This window comes from Prionailurus bengalensis, chromosome A2 (assembly GCF_016509475.1).
Source record: "Prionailurus bengalensis isolate Pbe53 chromosome A2, Fcat_Pben_1.1_paternal_pri, whole genome shotgun sequence".
In the NCBI taxonomy this organism is placed as follows: domain Eukaryota; kingdom Metazoa; phylum Chordata; class Mammalia; order Carnivora; family Felidae; genus Prionailurus; species Prionailurus bengalensis.
The window spans coordinates 144,013,172-144,034,329 of NC_057348.1; the positions used below are offsets into that span (position 1 = coordinate 144,013,172).

Here is a 21,158-nt window from a genome sequence, read left to right on the forward strand (position 1 = left end):
ACACCCGAGTTTGTAAAACAGCAGCGTCTTTCCTGTTAGTGTTGTATTATTTGCTACCCATTTAATTTTATGATTTCTTTCTTTTTGCCTTTCTCCCTTTTGTCACTGTCCCCAGACCAGCCCTGACTTAACCATATGTCTTCCCTCTTGAAATTTTCAGCCTAATCTAGTTCAAGGAAACACCGCCCTGCATAGTAGTTTTGCCAGCATCCTAGAGACAGATTCTCTTTTTGTTCAGCATGCCCCTTTTCAGATGCATCTGGAATAACAGCTGTATTCCCGTTCCTGAATAAAATATTTTAGGAAAGCGACTCATGGTAAAGCACCTGGACTCTTAAGCGAGATTGGGGGTAAACTCCAGATCAGATCCATCACCAGCAGGGTGGGAGGATCAATTTTTATGGGGTGGAGATAGACCACGCGAATAAGGATATGACCGAACTGGTGTTATAAGAGCGCCATTTGTATCTGCTCAATGTAAGGGATTAGATAATCTGTCATTATGCTAATTCTGGGTAACAGATGGTGGAGAGTTCTGCATCTCAACAGCAGTATTCACCATGGGGGAAATTAGCTTGCACCCAGATCAGCAGTCAGGCAGGAATTCCATTGAGAGATGAACACTACTGGTGATTACATTAGTGTGTCCCTCAAAGGACATCCGCACATATGCTGGCTTTCTTGAATTTCCCTGTAGTTTACTTACCCTTGCCCATTGCCCTTTCTAAGTTACCAGACCTCTTTGCTCCTATCTATAAAGGATTGGAGGTGGTTTCTCTCCATTTGGTTAATTTAAGAAGATCAGGATTAGAAGTAGGTTAGGTAAATGTGGCTCAAAGTGTTAGCATATTGCATATTTCTTTCAGAGAAAAGATGCCATACAGCTATCGAAAACAGTGCTGATTGTCAGTCTTTAGCAATGAACTTCGGAGGTGAAATGAGAAGGAGGAAAATGAATGTGCTCTTTCTGAGTACCGTACTTTGCCTTTGATATATATGTATTTAAAAGACATAATTAAGTCCTTTGGCTTCCCATTCTCTAAGAGTCCATCTTGATCATGCTGTTTTTTCCCTCTGTAAATGATTTCCCTTCAGTATTTTGTTATGCAGAGCTTCAATCATTATCAACTTTATTTCTCTTTGCTTATCCCTCCTCCTAACTTACCATATACCTGCTTTCCATTACCATTTGTATGTCCTACTCTCATTTCAAAACTATTATGTTTAATACTAATGCTGATTAAAAATGGTGGCTTTCAAACTTGTGTGCCCCAGAATCACTTGTGTAGCTTATTAAAAAGCACCCCAGGCAGTGGAGCAGACCCAGCTTATGTTTTGCTCCCTAAAGTACCGTCGTCTTTCAGCTGATTTTATTTCCTTTCATATCAGTCTGTGACGTAGTGAGCTTGGACAGAAGCCAAGAATCTAGACTAGGATCATTGTGAAGAATTGTCCAGGTTGATTGGTCAGCTGTCAGAATTGATCACTGCTCATACAGGGTGTAGTTCCAGATGTACTTTACATAGGCATGGTATTGAGGGTTAATGGGTTGGTAAATTGGATTATGCGCCTTTGTTCAAAAAGGGGTGTGAACATTTTGGACTGGGATGCCTCAAAGTCGGGACAAGGCAGGGACAAGCCATCCATAGCTTTAGTTCTCACCGGAGCTGAAATAACTGAGGATGTTTGATCCTGCCTTGGTGACTTTTGGGGACTTGGTAGAAGCGGTTTAATTAGGAAGGTGTGGTGGATTCCTTTATTTGTTAACAAATTCCCTTTCCTATTCAGTTCTTTCCTATTTACTTTTGCCCTCGTTCCACTCCTTGTACTCAACAACTCAGACCTAAATCAATTCAGTGGCCTTCTTGATAAGCCTTTTCTAACTGCAGGTTTTCCCATCTCCATTTTTTCCTGCATAATGCTGCCGGCTTAATTTAACATAAATGCTGTTTTCGTGTTAGTTCACCACAATAGCTATTTTAGATTTCACAGCTATCTTCAGTCAAGCCCCCTACTCTCTTCTCTCGCCCCTCATTCAGCAGACAGCCTCATCTCCTACAGTATGGAGAAAACATGGGCTTATCTGGAAAATGCCTTAAACTTGTTCTCGCAGCTGCAAACTTGTCTTCCCCCTGCTTGCTTTCTTATCTCCTGCCTTCCCATCTCCATGGAAGATTTCAGCCTCTTTCTTCCCAAACGAAGTTTTCTGCATACATGCTCTCAATTCTCTCTTTTGGTCTCCTTAGGGATTTTGTGCCATCACTTATTAGCCCCTTTCTTTTTAACTAATTTTTAAAAAGTATCCTCCAATTCTCTGTCTTTATTATAGCAAATTTTCTCCTTTTCTTCATAGCCAAGTTAATTAAAAGAGTTAAAAGAAATTTTAATTCTGCTTCCATTTGCTCTTCATTCCTTTACCATCTGCTTTGACCCTTCCAAATCATTGAAACTGAGCTGACGCAGGAGACCGAAGTTTCCCTCAAGGACACTTCTCAATCCTTGCTTGTACTTGATCTCCGCAGTACTTAAAACATCACAATCTTTTAAAAATTTTTTTAGTACAGCATATTTGATTGGATTCTCTCTGTGACTCTGATTACTTCTCTTCGGCCCACTTTTGAGTACTCCTTAAATATTTGTGCTTTCCAGGCTTCCCTCCCTGTCAGTCTTCTTAACCCCACTGCAGCCTCCACAGGTGATCTCATTCATCCCATTGCTTCAGTTTTCACGTGGATACTGCTGATTCCCAAACCTAGGTCTCTAGCCCAGTTCTTGTCACCTGGATCCCCCCACCAGTATATCCAACTACTTACTGCACCTCACTGCTTAGAAACCAAAACCTGGTATGGCTCAAACTGAGCTCATGTTCTCCCCTGTAAAAGCTATTCCTTTACTTGCACGATCCCACATCTTGATTGATGGTGCCGCCGCTTAGTCAGTCTTGTGTTCCACTAATCAAAGTGTCATCTTTATATCCCTCTCTCTCAATCTGCATACCTGATTATCTACTGACGTATATCAGGTTCGTTCCAGCCTTTTCCTCCTCGCTACCTGTTTTATGCTGTCTCCATACTGATCTAACTGTTTCTAGTCTTACTCTTTTCTGATCCATTTTCCACACTACTGCTGCAATTGGCTTTGTGTTCCACAAATCTGATTGTTATTCTCCTGCTTAAAAGTCTTCATTAATCATCCACGGCCTTTAGGATTAATACAAACCCGTGATCTGGCCCTTGCTTACCTCTCCATGTTTATATTTAACATTCCCTGGCTCTCATCCATCATTTTTGTGGAAAAGAAACACAACTTAAACTGTTCTTGAAATCATTCTGCTCTCCGTGCCTGGAACATACATTTCTCCTAGCCAGCTCCTTCTCCTCCTTCAGCATGTCACTTCTTAGGGAGGCTTTACCTTAGGTACCCTGCCAGAACCACATCCTAACTGGGCATCTGTCTATGTGCTTCCTCAGCACCCTGTGCTTACCTGTTGTAATGTTCGCGGTGCTTACAACCCTAGGTCATCAGTGTCTCTCTCTCCCTTTTTTATTCCTAGTACATACTGTAATTTTTGCCACATACCGGGTCTTTGAACACATGTTTAAATACCTTCCATGGCTCCCTACGGGTTATCTCCTTTCTAGACTCGCCTGGGTAGACCTGAAATGCAGATGTTCTCTGCCTCATGGGGAACCGTTTAGATTTTTAGCTTTGTCTAGGACCCTAGAGGTTCTTCAGTTTAGTCCCCTTGGTATGATAGAACAGAAAAATAGGACTTAAAAGGTAAACATCTTTTCTGAGGTTTCTTCTAATTAAAGCAAGAATCGAAACCAAGGTCTCATGATTGCAATCTAAGTGAAACTCAACTTCGTTTATATGTAATCCCTAAATTGTACCTTTTCATTTAGTAGGCCACATGAACGTAACATGTTCGTTTTACTTTTCTGCTTTGGTTTATGTTTCTTTTTCTTTTTTCCTTTTTTCTTTGTGGTCTATTCAGCAGATTCATTCTTGAGTACATTGATGTGCCAGGTACACCTGGCACTGGAAATAAAGTAGTGAATACTGTGAAGAGAAATCTAGCTTGGGGGGGGGGCAGGAACTTATATTTCAGTGGTGGCAAGCAAATAAATAGAACATGTAGAAATACGTAGGTGGTCATTAGAGCTATACAGAAAATAGGGGCGCCTGGCTGGCTCAGTCAGTTAAGTGACTGACTCGTGATTTCAGCTCAGGTCATGATCTCGTGGTTCATGGGATCTAGCCTTACATTGGGCTGTGCTCAGAGTGTAGAGCTTACTTAGCATTCTCTCTCTCCTTCTCTCTCTGCCCCTCCCCTACTCGTGCATGCTTGCTCGCTCTCTCTCGCTCTTTCTCTCTCAAAATAAATAAACTTTTTTTTTTTTAAGTGCTATACAAAAAATAAAGCTAGAGCAGGGTAGAGGAGGTAGGTACTCTGGGGTTGGAAGGAGGCAGATTTTCAGTAAGGTACTCAGGCCTCACTGATAGATGACAGGAGCAAAGACCTGAATGAGGTGACGGAGCAAGTGCTAGGACGGCAAAGAGAACCCCAGGGACAAAAGGTCTTGTGGTGTAAGTGTGCCTGGTTAGAAAGAATGCATCGTGGCTGGAGCAGAGGGAGCGAAGGTGGGAGCAGTGAGAGATGAGGTCAGCAAGATAAGGAAGGGCATAGCTGACCATGTAGCCACTACGAGTATTTGGCTTTTACACTGAATGAGATAGAAGCCATTGTGAAGTTTGGAACAGAGGAGTGATGGCAAGTTTTGTTGACTTTAATCTTCAAAGGATGTATCCCTTCAAATACTATTCTGGATGAAAATTATTCTGATTGAGAATGGAACTTTGAGTCTTTGGTGCTTTTCTTTGTAGTAAGTTTAAGTTCTGTTGACTTTTTCTTTAACTTCTATTTTGAGGTAATTATGTATTCACAGAAGTTGCAGCAGTAGTACACAGGTCCATCCCATGGACCCTTCAGCCAGCAGGCCCCCTGCAAAGGTTATATCTTTCATAATTAGAGGAAAATATCAAAGCCAGGCATCGGTGCTGTGTGTGTGTGTGTGTGTGTGTGTGTATAGATCTCTGACCTTTTATCACGTGTGTAGATCCATGTGCCCACCATCCACAATCAAGACACAAAACTGTTCAGTCATCGAAGGATCTCCCTTGTTCTGCCACCATGCCTTTCCCCTCCCAACATCCGTGACAGCCAGTATTGCATTTTCCATCTCTTTGTCATTTCAAGAACATTATAGAAATGGAATCATACAGTGTGTGATCCATTGAGGTTGACCTTTTTCATTTAGCATAATGCCCTTGAGATCCATCCGAGTTGTGTGTAGCAGTAGTTTTTCCAATCTTTTTTTTTAACTTTTTTAATGTTTATTTATTTTTGACAGAGAGAGAGACAGACAGACAGACAGAACATGAGCGGGGGAGGGGCAGAGAGAGAGGGAGACACAGAATCCGAAGCGGGCTCCAGGCTCTGAGCTGTCAGCACAGAGCCCGACGCGGGGCTCAAACCCACAGACCACGAGATCATGACCTGAGCTGAAGTCGGACGCTCACCTGACTAAGCCACCCAGGTGTCCCCCCCCCCTTTTTTTAAATTTTTTAGTTTTTCTAATCTTTATATGAAATTGGGGGCAGGTTGTCATGGTGGAAGGATGCCTGTTTTATGACTTGAGACCTGAGTTCTAGTCCAGGTCACTCACTAAATAGTTTATAATATCTCTGAATCTCACATTAGCAGTCTGTAAAATGAGGGACTTGGAGTAGAACACTAAGACCCTTTTAGCTCTAAACTCTGTAATTACAATGAATGAAGTATTTCTGATATGTCCTTATAGTCTATAGTAATGAAGTCTACCTCTCTTGTTAATATTTACTGTGCAATAATCTTCTATAATCTCAAAAGGGCTACTAAAGAAACATCTCGTAATTGCTTTATTGACGTGTTGCTGCTACTTACATTACTCAAGTGTAAGCCTGATAGGTCAAAATAGTACCTGGCAAACTATGAAAATGTAAAGGTGACTCTGATTTTTTTTTCCCACTGTGTTCAGTGATAAGATCAGTAGTAAACCTACTCTGCATAATCTAGTGAGCCACAGAGGTGCAAGAAATGTAATAAATTCCTGTTACATGACAGCTCTACCCTTGAATCAGTTCTTTGAACACATTTCTATTAATGAGTTAAGTCAGTTTCTTGACACTGAAAAAAGTACTTTACTGAAGTAAAAGGAACTAGCCAGTGAAGAATCCAGAAGTTTGGACTTTGGTTTCCTTGATAGAAAATCTACCACATAGGGGCTCCTGAGTGGCTCAGTCGGCTAAGTGTCCAGCCTTAGCTCAGGTCATGATCTCACTGTTCGTGAGTTCGAGCCCCACGTCAGATTCTGTGGTGACAGCTCAGAGCCTGGAGCTCCTTCAGATTCTGTGTCTCCCTCTCTTTCTGCCCCTCCCCCTCTCATATTCTGTCTCTCTCAAAAATAAACAAACGTTAAAAAAAAGAAAGAAAATCTACCATATATCTTTTATTTGCTCATCCCTTTTTTAATATCCCTCTTTTAATATTCCTGAACACTTGGGTAACATTATATCTTTTTTTTTTTATGTTTATTTTTGAGAGAGTGAAAGCACAAGCACGAGAGGGGTAGAGAGAGAGGGAGACAAAGAATACAAAGCAGGCTCTAGGCTCTGAGCTGTCCGCATAGAGCTGGACGCAGGGCTCGAACCCACGAACTGTGAAATCATGACCTGGGCCAAAGTCGGACGCTTAACCAAGCCACCTAGGCGCCCCGGTAACATATTATATCTTAAAGAAATAGTGGACATTAAAGAGTTGAACAGAATAATATTTGTCAAGAGTAAGTAAATATTTGTCGAGCATAAATAAATTTGTCAAGCAGCCTGACTTCCCATCCTTTACCACCACTGTGTGCACAGAAAGGATAGGGCTCTTCCAGACCCTCATAGAAAGATTGGAAGAAATTGTGCCTGCTGCTACAGTGCTCTACAAACCACAACCAGAAATGTATATAAACATATCTTCATGTTTCTATATTTACTAAAATGATACACAATCTACGTTGCCTTGAATATTATCAGCTAGTGCTATATAAAAATACTGGTAGAAATGTGAAGCTGTTATAGAATATGTATGACTATTGATCAGTAAGTGGTAGTTCATTTTTAAATTATGTCTAGCTCGCATACATTCTATCTAGTCTCATCTACTCCCTTTTTTTATAGATACAGAAACTGGTACAGGCTTAGCTCCTTTACAAGAGTTTAAACAGCCGGAGAGCTGGGGTAAGAACCGAGATCCTCTGCCCTGAATCACTGCTCTGTGCCATGAGTTCTTTATGAAACAAGCTCATAATTGCCCTCTATGGCCACAAAGGGCTGGAGGAAGTGAGAAACATTAAGTGGCTTTCACTATTGAAGAATAAATAAAAATGCTGTGTGTAACTTCTCTCAGAGAATTGATCAACATTTATTCTTAACATTTCTTTTTTTTATCATATTCATCTGTTTTACTGTGTTACCCTGTCTCTTCACTCATTTTTTATAATTTAGGTGATTTTTTGTACTGTGTTATCCTGTCTCTTCACTCATTTTTTATAATTTAGATGAAGATCCTTTTGCCCCATGAAAGTGTTGATATGAGATAATGCCTTGTGTTAGACCCTCCTTTAAAAAAAAAAAAAAAAAAGAGAGAAACTCAGCCACACTGTCAATGTCTTTTTTAGAAAGTCGGTTTCCTCTTGTGTGCATTTTGGAAAGCAAACAGACCAAATAAACTAAGCTAAAATGGAATGGTTATAGTTCCTAATGATAAATTTTGGACCTGTTAAGCATTTACCACCTCTAATTTGGTGTTTGTTTGTTTGTTTGTTTTCATTAAAATGAATGTAGTTGGGACATCATTTTTGTTTAGAAACTCAAATGAAGTAACCGGTAGAGTATCTCTTTCACTAACAGCAGACCTACTTTACATTTACCCATGTTCATTCATTGTTAGAAGCACTTATAATTGATCCTTACACCTAAAATGTAGTAATATCTTTATAACAGCGTAGATACATGTTTTCTTGACTTTAAAAATATTCACCTTTCGTATATTACATGCGTTAATATGTTTATGAACATTCCTAAACTAACTTTTATTTCTTCTCCCAGTGGCTGTATCCTCATTCCATCCATACCTAGCTTCTCATCTTCTCCTGCACTTCTCCTTTTCTTTAGCAAGGTGACTGGAACTGTTGGGTTACAGGTTGGTTGGGGAACCTGAATTTAATATTCAGGTTCAGATCACACCAATAAGTCCTTACCCAGCTAGTAGTGCAGGCAAGATAGAGTCGTCCTCCCTCCCTGAGTACCTAAGCAAAAGGTTAAAGATTAGTGCTGCCCCACCACCTGCCTTGGAATCTGTGAAGGGGTGACATTTGGATGATACAGTGGGACTCCGGGAAGAGAGCACCCTTGTGTGACCTTTGTTGGGCCTACAGACTTCTGCAGGCCTTAGTACAGCACCTACCTTTCACCCTAGGCTTTGGCTCCCAGGTTTCCTTGTTTAGAGGACACTGTGACCTGTGTAACCCATGCTTAGGGACTTTGTCTTTAAACTCTTGGGAATGCAACTTCATGCTGTCAGATAAATCCATTAAGATGCTCTTGGTTGCAAGGAACAGCAATAAGTTGTCCTAAAAAAGAAGATGATAGGTTGGGAAGTTATGAGGAGCTAAGAAAACTGACCGAAGGCCAGAGCATCAGACTTGGATAATAAATGGGGATCAGGGCAGCTCCAAAGGGTCAAGAACCAAGAAACAGGGTAGTCTTTACTTTGGTGCAGTGTGGCTCGAACACCATCACCATCTGCAAGGGATGCTGCCCCAGGGGCAAGACACCATTGTAAATGAATTCTGATTGCCTCCTCTCCTTCGCATCACTCCCGAGGCAGGAGTCTGTAATTGACAGAGCCATTGTCAATGTTTTCATGCGCTGGCTGCTGGGGACATAGTAGGCATCTGATGATTTTCATCTTCCATGGTACAAAGTTCCAACAACGGTGTATTGCTTTCTGTTAAAAGGGGATGGCAATTGTCTAACGTGTGAATATTTGTCTTTCAAACGTGTATAAAGACCACGCACAAAAGTATGGAATGGCTGCGATCATCGTTTGTAGCAGGACCTCTTCTGGGTCAGTGAATTAATTCGTGAGTCCAGGACAGGTAGGAAAGAGCCCCCTGAGTGACTACACAAATTCAGTTAATGCCCCCCACTATTACCGAGGGAGTGAAGTTTGAGGACATTCGCACCATACACCTCTGTCCATGCCTCCCACACTGCTCTTTTGCAAAATGTTCAATTCTTAAGGGAAAGGGGAGCATAGAAAATAGGAGATGAAGAAAGCATACTTAGGTTTACAATGTGCATTTTTACCTTGTGTTGGAATATATATTGAGAGAAAAGTCATCAGACATTTTGAATCATTTCTCCCTGTCCCCCCAAAAAAGTCCTCTGAATGCCTAGAAGACAATTATTATCATAATTGTACTTAATTGTTATAATTAAATGTTTAGTATGTATTTTAGCTAATGTTAGTAATAGAGTGATCAATTTATAATATGTGGCTAGATATTTTTTTTAACGTTCAGCTAAATTTTGGAAATAGACTGAGAATCCGAAGGATCTTAGATGCCCGTAGTGGTGGCGTCACTCTCTACATTTCTTTAGACAACCCATTTAAAAATATTCAGTTTCTCTCTGGGTCTGTCTTTCTCTGCTTTGGGTGGGTTTTGGATTGGTTTATCTCTCTGGACATTTTTTGCTCAAAAATTCTATGACTCAGTTATTACTTTGTTTTCATCTAATGCCCACAGAACCCCCTGGGAACTCAAGAGTGAAATCAGTCAGCTAGCCGATAAATATTTATTAAGTGTCTACTAAGTGGCACATTTTGGACTGGTAAGGAATATGATCTAGTTAGGAAGACCAGATTCATACACAAAGGAAGAAAATAAGATGCAGCGGTGCAAAGATGAGTGCAAAATGAGTGGTGCAGCCAGCAGCATATAGACGGGAGAATGCGAGACTCTTGGTAGCTAAGACGATTGAGCAGAAGACTGAAAGGCATTTAATGGAATAGGTGATAGATATATGAGGGCTCTGTTGCAGAATGCCTTTAATAGTCTGTGACTCGAATTGGTGGCACCGTTTAGTCAAAGGAAAACGAATTGGAACAAAAAATCTGGCTTCTAGTCATGGCTCTGACATGTAGAAACAGGATTGTTTGTGGTAAGTCTGAAACTGTTTACTGTTTATACATATCATCTCTGCATTGCAAGCAGGAGTAGATTAACGTGCGTTAAAGGCCTATCCTATAGTAAACTCCCAGTAGATGTTCATTAAATCCGAAATTATCTTTTGAGCGAAAATCAAAGAAATAGTTCTGTCATCTGATGCTTCATGAGGTCTGGGTAAGGTGGTTAGCAAGATCCTTTTCATCACTGAAATGCCAAGTCTCTGTGCATAGCCTTTCTTGGTTACAACTTGTCGCTTATGACCTTTATAAACTTTCTGTGCCTCGTGTTTCTCATCTGCAAAATAGGGATGATGAGAGTTCCTAACCCATCAGGATTTTGTGGCCATTAAGTGGTTTTAATAAATGTGTCAAGTGTCTTAGAATAGTACTAAAAACAGAGTCAGTCTCCCCTCTTTCCCTCTAACCATTTTCTTTCTCCTAACCCTCTCCTCCTCTTTCCTTCTCTCTCTCTTTGTGTCCCCCTTTTCTCCTTCCCCTCCATTATCATTGTTTCACATATGATAACTTAATATTTCTCCATATTGGATATTTTCAAACAAAAGCTCTCTTATGATTGTGGTGGGCTTGAGAATGAGGATTATTCTCCAGACCTATGCTTTTAGAGGCTTCAGCGCACAGTGTTTGGAATTGGATGGCAATGCAAGGGTGGCAGGGAGGGGGCGGTGATGTAAGAAGCCCAGGTGAGAGGCAGTGGGACCCGCAACTGGGGTAGAAAGAAAGGAAAGAAAGCATTCATGAGAGAAACTTTGGAGACTTGAGTTCAGTTTTGACAACTAATTTTATGTGGAAGTAAAAGACATCAGGCCAAGGGGACTGGGAGTATGATGGCCCTACAGTTGGAGACGTTAGGAGAATGAGCTGATTTAGTAGATTTTAGAAAAGCTTAATCTGGGGAAGGGAGTGTTATTTTTGAAATGCTGAGTTTTACATGGTGATGAATCATATGAATTCACATGTCCTATGGATAGTTGGAAATGTAACTGCATGGCATATTTAGCATTGAGGGGACCAGTTTGGCTGGACTGCGAGTACATATTTGTTAGACAGTTTATTTTCTTCAAGCTAGATCCAATATTTAATTGCTTAATTGTTTTTGAAGGATCTGTTTATCTCTTGGGAAAGAAACATGCTTGTCTCATAGAGGAAGTGTAACTTTGGGTACATACTTCATGTTCTGTCCTATAGTATAAGGGAGATTCAGAAAAGTCCATGCATGCAGTTTCTGTCTATTAAACAGACATTTTTTTTCTTCACTGTTTTTCTTGTCTTATTTTGAGGGTTGCAGATTGGGGAAAATATTAGATATTTAATGGTGGACATCATTTTAACTTATACTTAATATGCCCCTCATACATCATCCAAGGTTCATCATTGTCCTAACTTCCTCAGATATGACTGGTAAGCGCAGCGATACTCAGAGGAGCTGGCATAATAGAGTATAATACCAGTTTTCCTTGTCTTATAAAGCCGTAACCATGATATTGCTGAGTAAATGAAACTATCACGTAAGAGGTGGCAATAAGATGACAGTACTGAAGAAATCGGGGGGGGGGGGGGGGCCGCAGAATAAAATTGTCTATTTAGTAAGCATAACTATTTTATGTAACTATTTGATGTTATGCTTCTTCCCCCTCCTTTTCTAAATCACTTTGACCCATATTTTTCAACACTCTTCTCTCCACTAGCCAGAGTTACAAAGTGGGTTACATGTTTAATTCTACTGCTTCCAAGTATATTTCTGTTGTATTTTCCTATCTGTTAGTTATTCTTTCAGGAGATCAAGACTAGGTATGATCTTGTGTAGGGCATGAGTGCAAATAAGGCAATGGGCGTGATAAGGCTCAGAGACACGTTGAAGTAGAGAATTACCTATTCTTGACAGGTTGAATATGAAGTGACATCTCTTCATCCCCCACTTTTGAAACCCTGCTCCCTAGATAGCTTTGCTTCTATTTTTCTTCCTAAATCGAAGAGTACTTACTGTTGGTTGCTCATTGAGACATGGCTGAAGCTCTGAGAGGCCCCTCTGAAGCTAGAGAGGCTTTGTCAGTACTCAGGAGTAAGCCTGTTATTAGTGATGAAGTTTTGATGGATGTGTGCTGTGGGCATTCAAGGACTTATCTGTCTACAAAACAGTAATTTATTCATGGAATGATCTTTGTTCTTTTTCTTTTCCCTCTGTCTTCCCTTTCTCCTTCCCTCCCTCCCTCCTTCCTTTCCTGTCTTTCTTTCTTCTTTTCTGCCAGCCTTGTTTATGGGCCTTCTTTGGTTTCATTTGAATTGTGTATCCTTTTGAATTCTTCAAACTGAAGTACGTCTCTATCAGTGTTCACTCTTTCCTTCTGCATCCTCCTCCCCCTGAGGAAGAATGATTAGGATTCATTAAAGTATAAAGAAAAGACAGTCGTTCCTAAGAGTTCTTGATTTTCGTATCTCAACTCTAGTCTTTAGAAAATGCTCTCATTGGCAGAACAGTTGTGTTTAGAACCTGTACATAATCTGAATGCTCATTAAATGTGAACTAAAACTTATCAGAGAGTTTTGTTCAGAAGAGTGAGTTGTTTTCCTTCATTTGCTTCTAGGGTGTTCAGGTCAGTCCCATTCCATAGTTGGTCGTGCTTGAGTCTGGCTTGCTTCTCTGTGGGTCACGCTGTGTCTTATGTTTCACGTAACCACAGCTGGGTAGGTGGATCTCAGAGTCTGGACCAAGGATGTCATATCTTAAGACTCCAGGTACCTTAATATAGCCCATGGTAACCACTGCTTTTCTCCTCATTTCACCCTCATCTCTGGCTAAGCCTGTCTAGGGACATCGAGGCATTTGAATCTTCCTCTTTGTTTTCAATTTGTGTCATGAATTCTGAGAAAGTCTCTAGCCACTCTTCAGGTCCTTTGGTGGTCATCCCGGTAACAGGACTTTTTAAACAGAAAAAGGAGCCTTTGAGAGTAAAATGATTAAAAAATCTATTTTAGTTATTTTTAGAATTACATTAGTTCAAAGGGGGAGTGAAAAAATAGGGAAAATGGTAGGAGAGAGATTTGGTAAATCTATAAAGGATGTTGTGCCACCTCAGATGTTTCTAATTATTGATGCTTCTAAAACAGAATCTCCTGTCTACATATGCTGCTTGGTTATGTGGGAAGTGCCTCCTGGATGTATTTTAAGAAAAATGTGCATGTGGGGTGCATCATTGTTCCAGATTCATGGGACCTCAGTCATTGGAGATTGGAGGATGAAGGACTGTGGGTGCAAGGGGCAATGTGTGATCCATTGGAGACTTACTTACGAGTTTTCAGAAGCTACTTGTTGCTCTGTAAGACTTTTTCCTAGTTTGAGGCCTGGTCGAAAAACAGTAACATGATAAAAGAGACCTATTCATTGCCCATTGTCTGTAGATGCCTCTCATCTAGAATTTCACTCTTGCCCTTTATAGCCTTATTTTGTCAGCCTATAAAAACTAAGTCTATCTCAAGCCTGAAATTGTCAGGTTCCTGCCTCAAAGGACATAGATATTAGAGGTCTTAGTGTGAACTTGTAAAGAAGATCTAAAGGGAGCCTGGCTTTTGGGCCTGTGAGCCATTAATCATTTTCCCCACTTCTGCACTGTCTTTTAGAGTGGAGAGCCAACCATAGGATTAAAGGTGGACCTAATATTCTGAAGAAAACAGATTTCTCATCCTTGCTGCTTTCTGCCTACGTGTTAAATACTGTGGTGACCTCTCCCTCCTTCCTCTTTTCTCTTACCTATTTGCAAAGAAAGACGTCAGCACCCTTTAACTTCTCTGTGGTTCAGCCCCACAGTAGAACATCCCTATGTAGCTGAGGAAAAGTGAGATGTGCCATCTGGTATGTTAGAAATCAATATTGGAACCCTGTCAGCCGGGGATCTCCATCCCAGCACTTACGAGAAAGCCTGTCTTTATGGCAGAGCTACAGCCAATATGAAAAGAATGTGAAGGCAGTTTTTTGGCTTTCAGACATTGGACTCTTTGAGGGGTCATGGGTGACAGGGGGCCAGGCGACATGCCTGATGTCTTGTTGCATCCATGTTCTCACAATGAATAGCCATGGGGTGCATGTTGTGCTCAGTTTATGAAATTTGACTACAGGGCCTTGAAGGTACTGTAAACATTGTATGGAAAGTGTGTGTGTGTGTGTGTGTGTGTGTGTGTGTGTGTGTGTGTGTGTGTGAAATATGAACCTCTGACAACATTGTGACTTTTGTAAATGAATTGAGCTGTTGATTATCTTTCAACCCTTTGTTTAGCCTTGACTAGAATATAGTGTAGAGCCATTTCTTTATAGGCTTACATTATTCTGGATATGTGTCCACGTGTATGTTTGCTTTGAGGAAAATATTCCACTTTTGCAATCTCCATGGACAGCTCAGTGACTGATAAAATGTAGATGTTTTCTAAGTGGTAAATGTTAAGCTCTAACAGCTAGATGAAGATCTGTGAGCCAGAGCCATTGAGAGTTATCTGTTATTCCTACTCAGATGCATGCATGTGAGCAAGTGTATGTAATGGTATTACTGTCCATGCCCACTCTTGAAGTTCTTACCCATGTAAACCCAGGTTCTGTTTTGGGGGATTTTGTTTTGTTTTATTCATTAAGAAAATTATTTTTTAACTTATTTTAAAGAGAAAGCATGAGTGGGGGAAAGGAGCTGAGAATGGAGGGGGGAGGGAGAGAGGAAGAGAGGGAGGGAGAGGGAGAGGGAGAGGAAGAGAGAGGGAGAGGGAGAGGGAGAGGGAGAGAGAGAGAGAGAGAGAGAGAGAGAGAGAGAGAGAATCCCAAGCAGGCTCCACGCTCAGCACAGAGCCCAATGTAGGGCTCAATCCCATGATCCTGGGATCATGGCTTGAGCCCAAATCAAGAGCAGGTGCTTAACCCACTGAGCCACTCAGGTGCCCCACCCAGGTTCTGTTTTATCAAGTGATGCATTCCCTTTAAATTAGTTCTACTGTTAGGACCAAATCCTGGAAGTCACAGAATGTGTGAGACAGTGTATGTATGTATGTATGTATGTATGTATGTATGTATGTATGTATGTATATAGCAAAGGCTACTCATATAAGTAAAACTGTTAAGGATAATGGAATACAGGTTTCTTGCTGTCAGAAGAAAAGGAAGAAAATGAAAACGAATGCTGTAGTGTTAGGGGTAGGATTGTTGGTATCTTTGTAAATCCTGGTATTATTAGTTCAGGTTCTCTAAAAAGCTGATGCCAAGACAGAATTAGACATGAAAGAGGTTAATTGGGGAAGACCCTTTTGAGGGAGAATGGGAAGGGAGCTGAAAGAGGCTGGGAGTGCCATCAGACTGCAGTGCAGGTCTAATCTCTGTGGCAAAGAGTGCAAAGAAAGGAAGGTTGAATTGGAAAAGTCTAATTGGCCAAGTTCTAAGAGAGTTACCATAAAGCCAACAAGGAGTCCTCAAGCCAGAGTTGCCATCAGAGGAGTCCCACATCTCTCAGCAATAGGCCTGCCTTGGTATCTGCTGTGCTCAGTCTAGGAGCAGCTGGTGGGAAGCATAGCCTTGGCTGAAACAGTGATGGATTTCAGAGCACAGCAGCTGGGACTGTCAGTCAATTACACTTCCTGCAGTTAGAGATCCGAGAGGCACATTTTCATGACTGCCGCACATGGTTTTCAGTAGTTATAGATTGATATAGAAATAAATGTATAGAAATAAAGATGTGAATGTAGGCTATTTAGATAAATGGCTAATTTCAGAGCTGCAGAAAACTGTACAAGATAAGCCTGGAATATGTTGTTCTACCAGAAAGCAAGGAAGTACTCAAGGAATGATGGGGGTGGAGGCATGTCCATAGGAAACAGAAACCAGCTTGACATGGCCCCCACTGGCCAAATTGGAAATAATTTCAACATTACAACAAATAATGATAGTAATGGATTATGACTTTAAATGAAATGATATTCCATGACATTGTATTGATATAATTAAACAAATGAGTAACTTGGGAGTTTGAGGGATGGAAATTGCATAATTCAAAGGGTCTCCTCAAAAAATACCTATCAATTATAAAGAGAAAATGAGTAACTACAGTGGCGAAACCTGAGAGACAGTACCCTAATTGAGTGGTCAAAGTGAACATTGTCAGTAAATTATGCATTTCATAGGAGGCCAAGGGAACAGTACATCCATCACTTCTGTGGTATTCCTGCCAAAACTGCATCACTTGTATCTGATCACAAAGAAATATTGGACACACCAAAATAACTGACCTATACTCTTTAAAAGTGTTAAGGCCTTGGGGTAGCCTAAGAAAGATTAAGGAACTGTTCTAGACTAAGGAGACATGGATCTTTCCTCCCACTAAGTATTCCACTGGAATAATTGGCAAAATTTGAGTAGAGTTTGTGGATTAGGTGGCAGTGATGTGTCCTTCTTTTCATTTCATGTTTTGACTCTGTAGGAAAATATCCTGGTTTGTAGGAAGTGCACACTAAAAGTTTTGAGGGTGAGGGTATATCAGGTTGGTTACTCTCAAATGGATCAAAGGAGGGCATTTCTTTGTTACAGCGAGTTCAACTTTTCTGTAAGTTTGTTTCAAAATTACACACATAAACACTGCTAAGTTGGGACATTCTTAAACAATTATCTGACTTATCAGTGTCTTGGGGTAGGGGCTAGGCAAAATGTGATCAATTATAAACTGCTGTAATTCAAATCTGCTTTTGAAGAATCCTCTTCTCATGTGTAGGCCTAGAACACCTGTTCACCATGTTGGCAGAATATAGTACCCCGTGGTTTCAAATGTATCTTGTAATGGGAAAGCGTGAGCTTTTTGCAACCTGCTTACTGTGGAAACAAGCGGGTAGGGAAGATGTCAACTACCTGGGGACCTTTTGAGAAAGCCTGTATGTGAGGCCTATGTTGTTTGTGTTTGTATCAGGAACACCCGATCATGCCTGATGGAGATGGTTCACTATTACCAGAATATAAATTTATCTTTTAGTTTGGAGAAGCGTTTCAGTCCCAGCACTAATTCCTTGTATTTCTAGCTGATACAGAGAGATGATTTCCTGTTAGACTTCCAAGGCTGTTAGGTCCCTTTTTGTATGCTGATTGTGAATTATCCATTCGAGCCAGACATGTGTAATTGGAGTAGAATTACTGATACACTCAAGAAAGCAGAACTTATAAATTTGTCTAAAGCAGCCTAATGCCATAGCACACAATTTAATGTTCTCTTTTTTCCACTGGGCAACTGATGAATACACCAGTGTCAGGTTATGAGCCATCGTTGGCCAAGGGGAAAATCTCCGGACCTTTCATTAGTGGCCAAAAGAAGTGAATGAGAGCATCAAGTACATGGATCTAGGCTAATTCCATTTTTTTGTCTCTCTCCCTCTCATTCTCTTTAATTTCAAATTTTAGATAATGGGGAGGAGAAAGACAAAAGCTAGTAAGGCACGTAGAAAGCTTTTGTCCTTAACTCTATGCAGGGCAAGCGTGGCTAACAGATGCTTAGGATAATAATTTTCCAGGGCTATATTTCCAAAGTGATTAGGTGTTTTTCTGATAATCCAAATGGTATCTCAACATTTTCAGGAGGTATTAAAATAAAATTAAATGTGATTTTGCCACATTTAAGAAGTTATCCTGGGGTGCCTTTGTGGCTTAGTCAGTTAAGCCCCGACTTCGGCTCAGGTCATGATCTCGCAGCCTGTGGGTTCAAACCCTGCTTCAGGCTCTGCGCTGGCAGCTCAGAGCCTGGAGCCTTCTTGGGATTCTGTGTCTGCCTCTCTCTGCCCCTTCCCTGCTCCTACTCTGTCTCTCAAAAATAAATAAAAGATAAAAAAAACCCAAATAAATAAAAAGTTATCCTAAGTAAACTAAGTTCATTCAGGAAATATTTACTGCCTACTTTATGCCAAGTATTGTACTAGACACTTGGATACAGAAATATGCAGCCCTTGCCCTCTTAGACCTCCTAATTTAGAAAGGAAAATAGACAGTCAATTTATAATTGTAAGATGGTGTAATGAATTCTCACAAGGGAGCACACACCAAGAAAAAAATACATTTGATGTTATTTTCACATGCTTGGCTTGTAGTAAATACCCCACAATGACAGCTGTTATTATTTCATGTGCTTTTACTCTCCTTGCTGCTCACTAAGCACCAGCACCACTGTCCCTTTAGGAGAAATCTGTAATTAGGGATAAGAAGTGAACAGAATGTAGCTCCTAACCCTCTAAGCTGTGGAGAGAAGGGAAAGGCTGGTCGTGGGCAGGTTGTGGAGTGGGAATCTGAGGCCTTACCTGGTTCATCTAAGAATGTCTGTTAGCTGATAGGTTACAGAAGGGAAGGTTTGTGCCCTTGGTTCTCTGCTGGCTGTGCAGGTCCTCAAGTTCAGTTCTGTAAATTGATTTGAACAGCAGTAACACGAGTGGATCATTAGACATTTGTACTGTTTTGCTTTGTTTCTCTATCTCTTCGTGTAGAAGTGTATTTGTGTGAATCTCTTCTTGCCTGTTCAGTCATTCCAGCTTTCTTCTCCAAACCCTGTGTGTTGACTATAAAACGTGAATGCACTGTAGTTCAAAATGCAGTAACAAATAGGTGTTTGTTCTTCAGGCATTTCAAATCCCCAAGACCTCTCAACTTGCCACAGGTGGGGGTGTCCCCGTTCTCCTCTCTGGCCTGTGGGTGGGTGGAGCCACCCTCCTGCCCTCCTGGGGGCTTTCTGGTAACACCCTCAATTAATTCTCACCATATAGCAATACCTACAGCTGCTGACTCTGGGCTGTTGGCATTCTCCATGCAGCCAAACCCCACTCTGTGATAATGACAGTGTTTGCCAGCACGCTTCTGCAGTGACTCAGGAGACAGGGTGGCCAGCAAAGCAGCCTCTTTGTGGGAGTGGATTTTGAGAAGTGCTAATTCCGCGGCGGTTTGGAGATATTAATATCGTGCTGGCAGTAGATAAACAGGCAGCAGAGGGGCACATAATGAGAGAGAATCAGCCATAGCATCTTTTCCTATTTTCTCTACCCTCACATATTCTGTTCTTCTTCTTTTAAAAAAGCAATTTCCTGGGTTTCGATGAAGAGAGCCCTTCAGTGGCTTAAATATGCACATAGGGTGGTTAGTCCAGTCACCAGCATCTCGAGTCTGAGGTTCTAAGAACACCAGTGTGTTAAGAGTTAACTACGTTTCCAAACAACACTAAATCCTAGCATATGGTACGGTAGCCTATTGCTTACCCTACCTCCTCCCTGAAGGGCAGTCAACCAGATGGTTTGAGTGGGGCCTTTGGTGTAACTATGACAGGCACAAAGGAAGATATAACCACCACTCTCCCCCAGCAGTATCATGCCTCTTGTCTTCCAGTGCTGGCTACAGGTAATTTTTGAAAATTCGGTTTTGCAGTTTGCAGCTTGTTTTTGCTTCACATCAAAGGTTCCTTTCCAGCTTGGGGAGGAACCAGGCGGATCTGCCGCATTAGTTGTCTGAGCGTCATTTCCAATGTACGCTCTAGTTAGAGTACGAACCACGTGAAACCTCGTATTCTACTGAAGAAAAGAGGATTCAACACATTCGAGAATTGCTTGAAGCAGGAGTCTACTTAGAATATTCCTGTAGTCCTAAAAGGACTTTTATCTGGAGTATTGCTCCAGAGCTGCTCATCTCAGATTTTACATGTTTTGCTTTATTTGTTCCCCCATCTCGTGCCATTTCTTCATAATGGACTCTCATTCCACCACAGTAACCCTCCCTCCCAAATCCATTCATAGCCTTACCTTCTAGAAGCCCCCTTTAGTGGGAGAACCACTGTCAGGAGTTCTGAGAAGAGAATTACTGGGGGTGTTATGTTAAACTAACTTTTCTAACATTGCCAAGCTGGAATAAGGCATTTTCTAGTTATACTATAGGCTAGAAAGGAGATTTTAAGAAATTTAGGTCATGCTTTTATGTGTTCTGTTTTTTATCTGTGTGCTTGATATTTTAGAGCAGACTTTTCTTGAGGGTAGTGGCTTGTTTATAACATTCTGTAAATAGCCCTGTCTAATGTGGGCTTTTTACAGATATTTTCTGCTGGTTCTTATGTATGGATTGATATAGCATCTGACTGTAGTAACCAGAAAGATGCTGAGCTAGGGAACTTTGTTATTCTACCTTTCATTTGGATTTCTAGCCTTAACAACTCACTGGTCTTGAAATCCTTGGCTTCTCCCTCCCCGTGTCAGGATGCGTTAAGACCTCCAGGTGCTAAATGTTATTATTTCTGTTGACTGAGCCCCATGTGTACCTCTAGTGCTCACTGACCTATCTTTTCTGTTGCAGAAACATTGCTGAGGCCCTCGTCAGCAAAGGCCTAGCCACAGTGATCCGATACCGGCAGGATGATGACCAGCGGTCCTCGCACTACGATGAACTGCTTGCTGCAGAGGCCAGGTGAGATGAGTAATTATTAAAGTGAACACAGTGGGACCCACAGCCCCACTTTTTTCTTTCCCACTATCCTGCCCATCCCTGAGCAGAATGTAATGGCAAGCAATATGCTGGGAAAGCTTACAGTATGCTTTTATCCCAGTTTTTCCCCATCAGAAGAAAAGGGACACCCTCGAAATGTGCTGTGTAACCTTGATGAAGTACTACTTGGGCCTCCGTTGTTTTTAAATCTGCAAAATAAGCATATATCAGATATGATCTTATTTAGATGTAAAATGACTCCTAGGTGAGAACATAATTGTATAAGATATTTTTACCACCACCATCCTGTCATTCCCTGGGACTAACAATGAATCTCCGCCTCTGTGTGCAGGACATTTGCCT

At 41.2% G+C, this 21,158-nt stretch overlaps 1 protein-coding gene across 1 annotated transcript in view; it reads left to right on the forward strand.

Annotated features, from left to right (window-relative positions):
• The window catches only part of SND1 (staphylococcal nuclease and tudor domain containing 1), a 421,931-nt gene that overhangs the window by 209,911 nt on the left and 190,862 nt on the right, over positions 1 to 21,158 (forward strand). Inside the window, exon 13 of the mRNA XM_043589426.1 lies at positions 20,667 to 20,777. Within this exon, the coding sequence (XP_043445361.1) occupies positions 20,667 to 20,777 (111 nt within the window). The remainder of the gene's footprint in view (positions 1 to 20,666; positions 20,778 to 21,158) is intronic.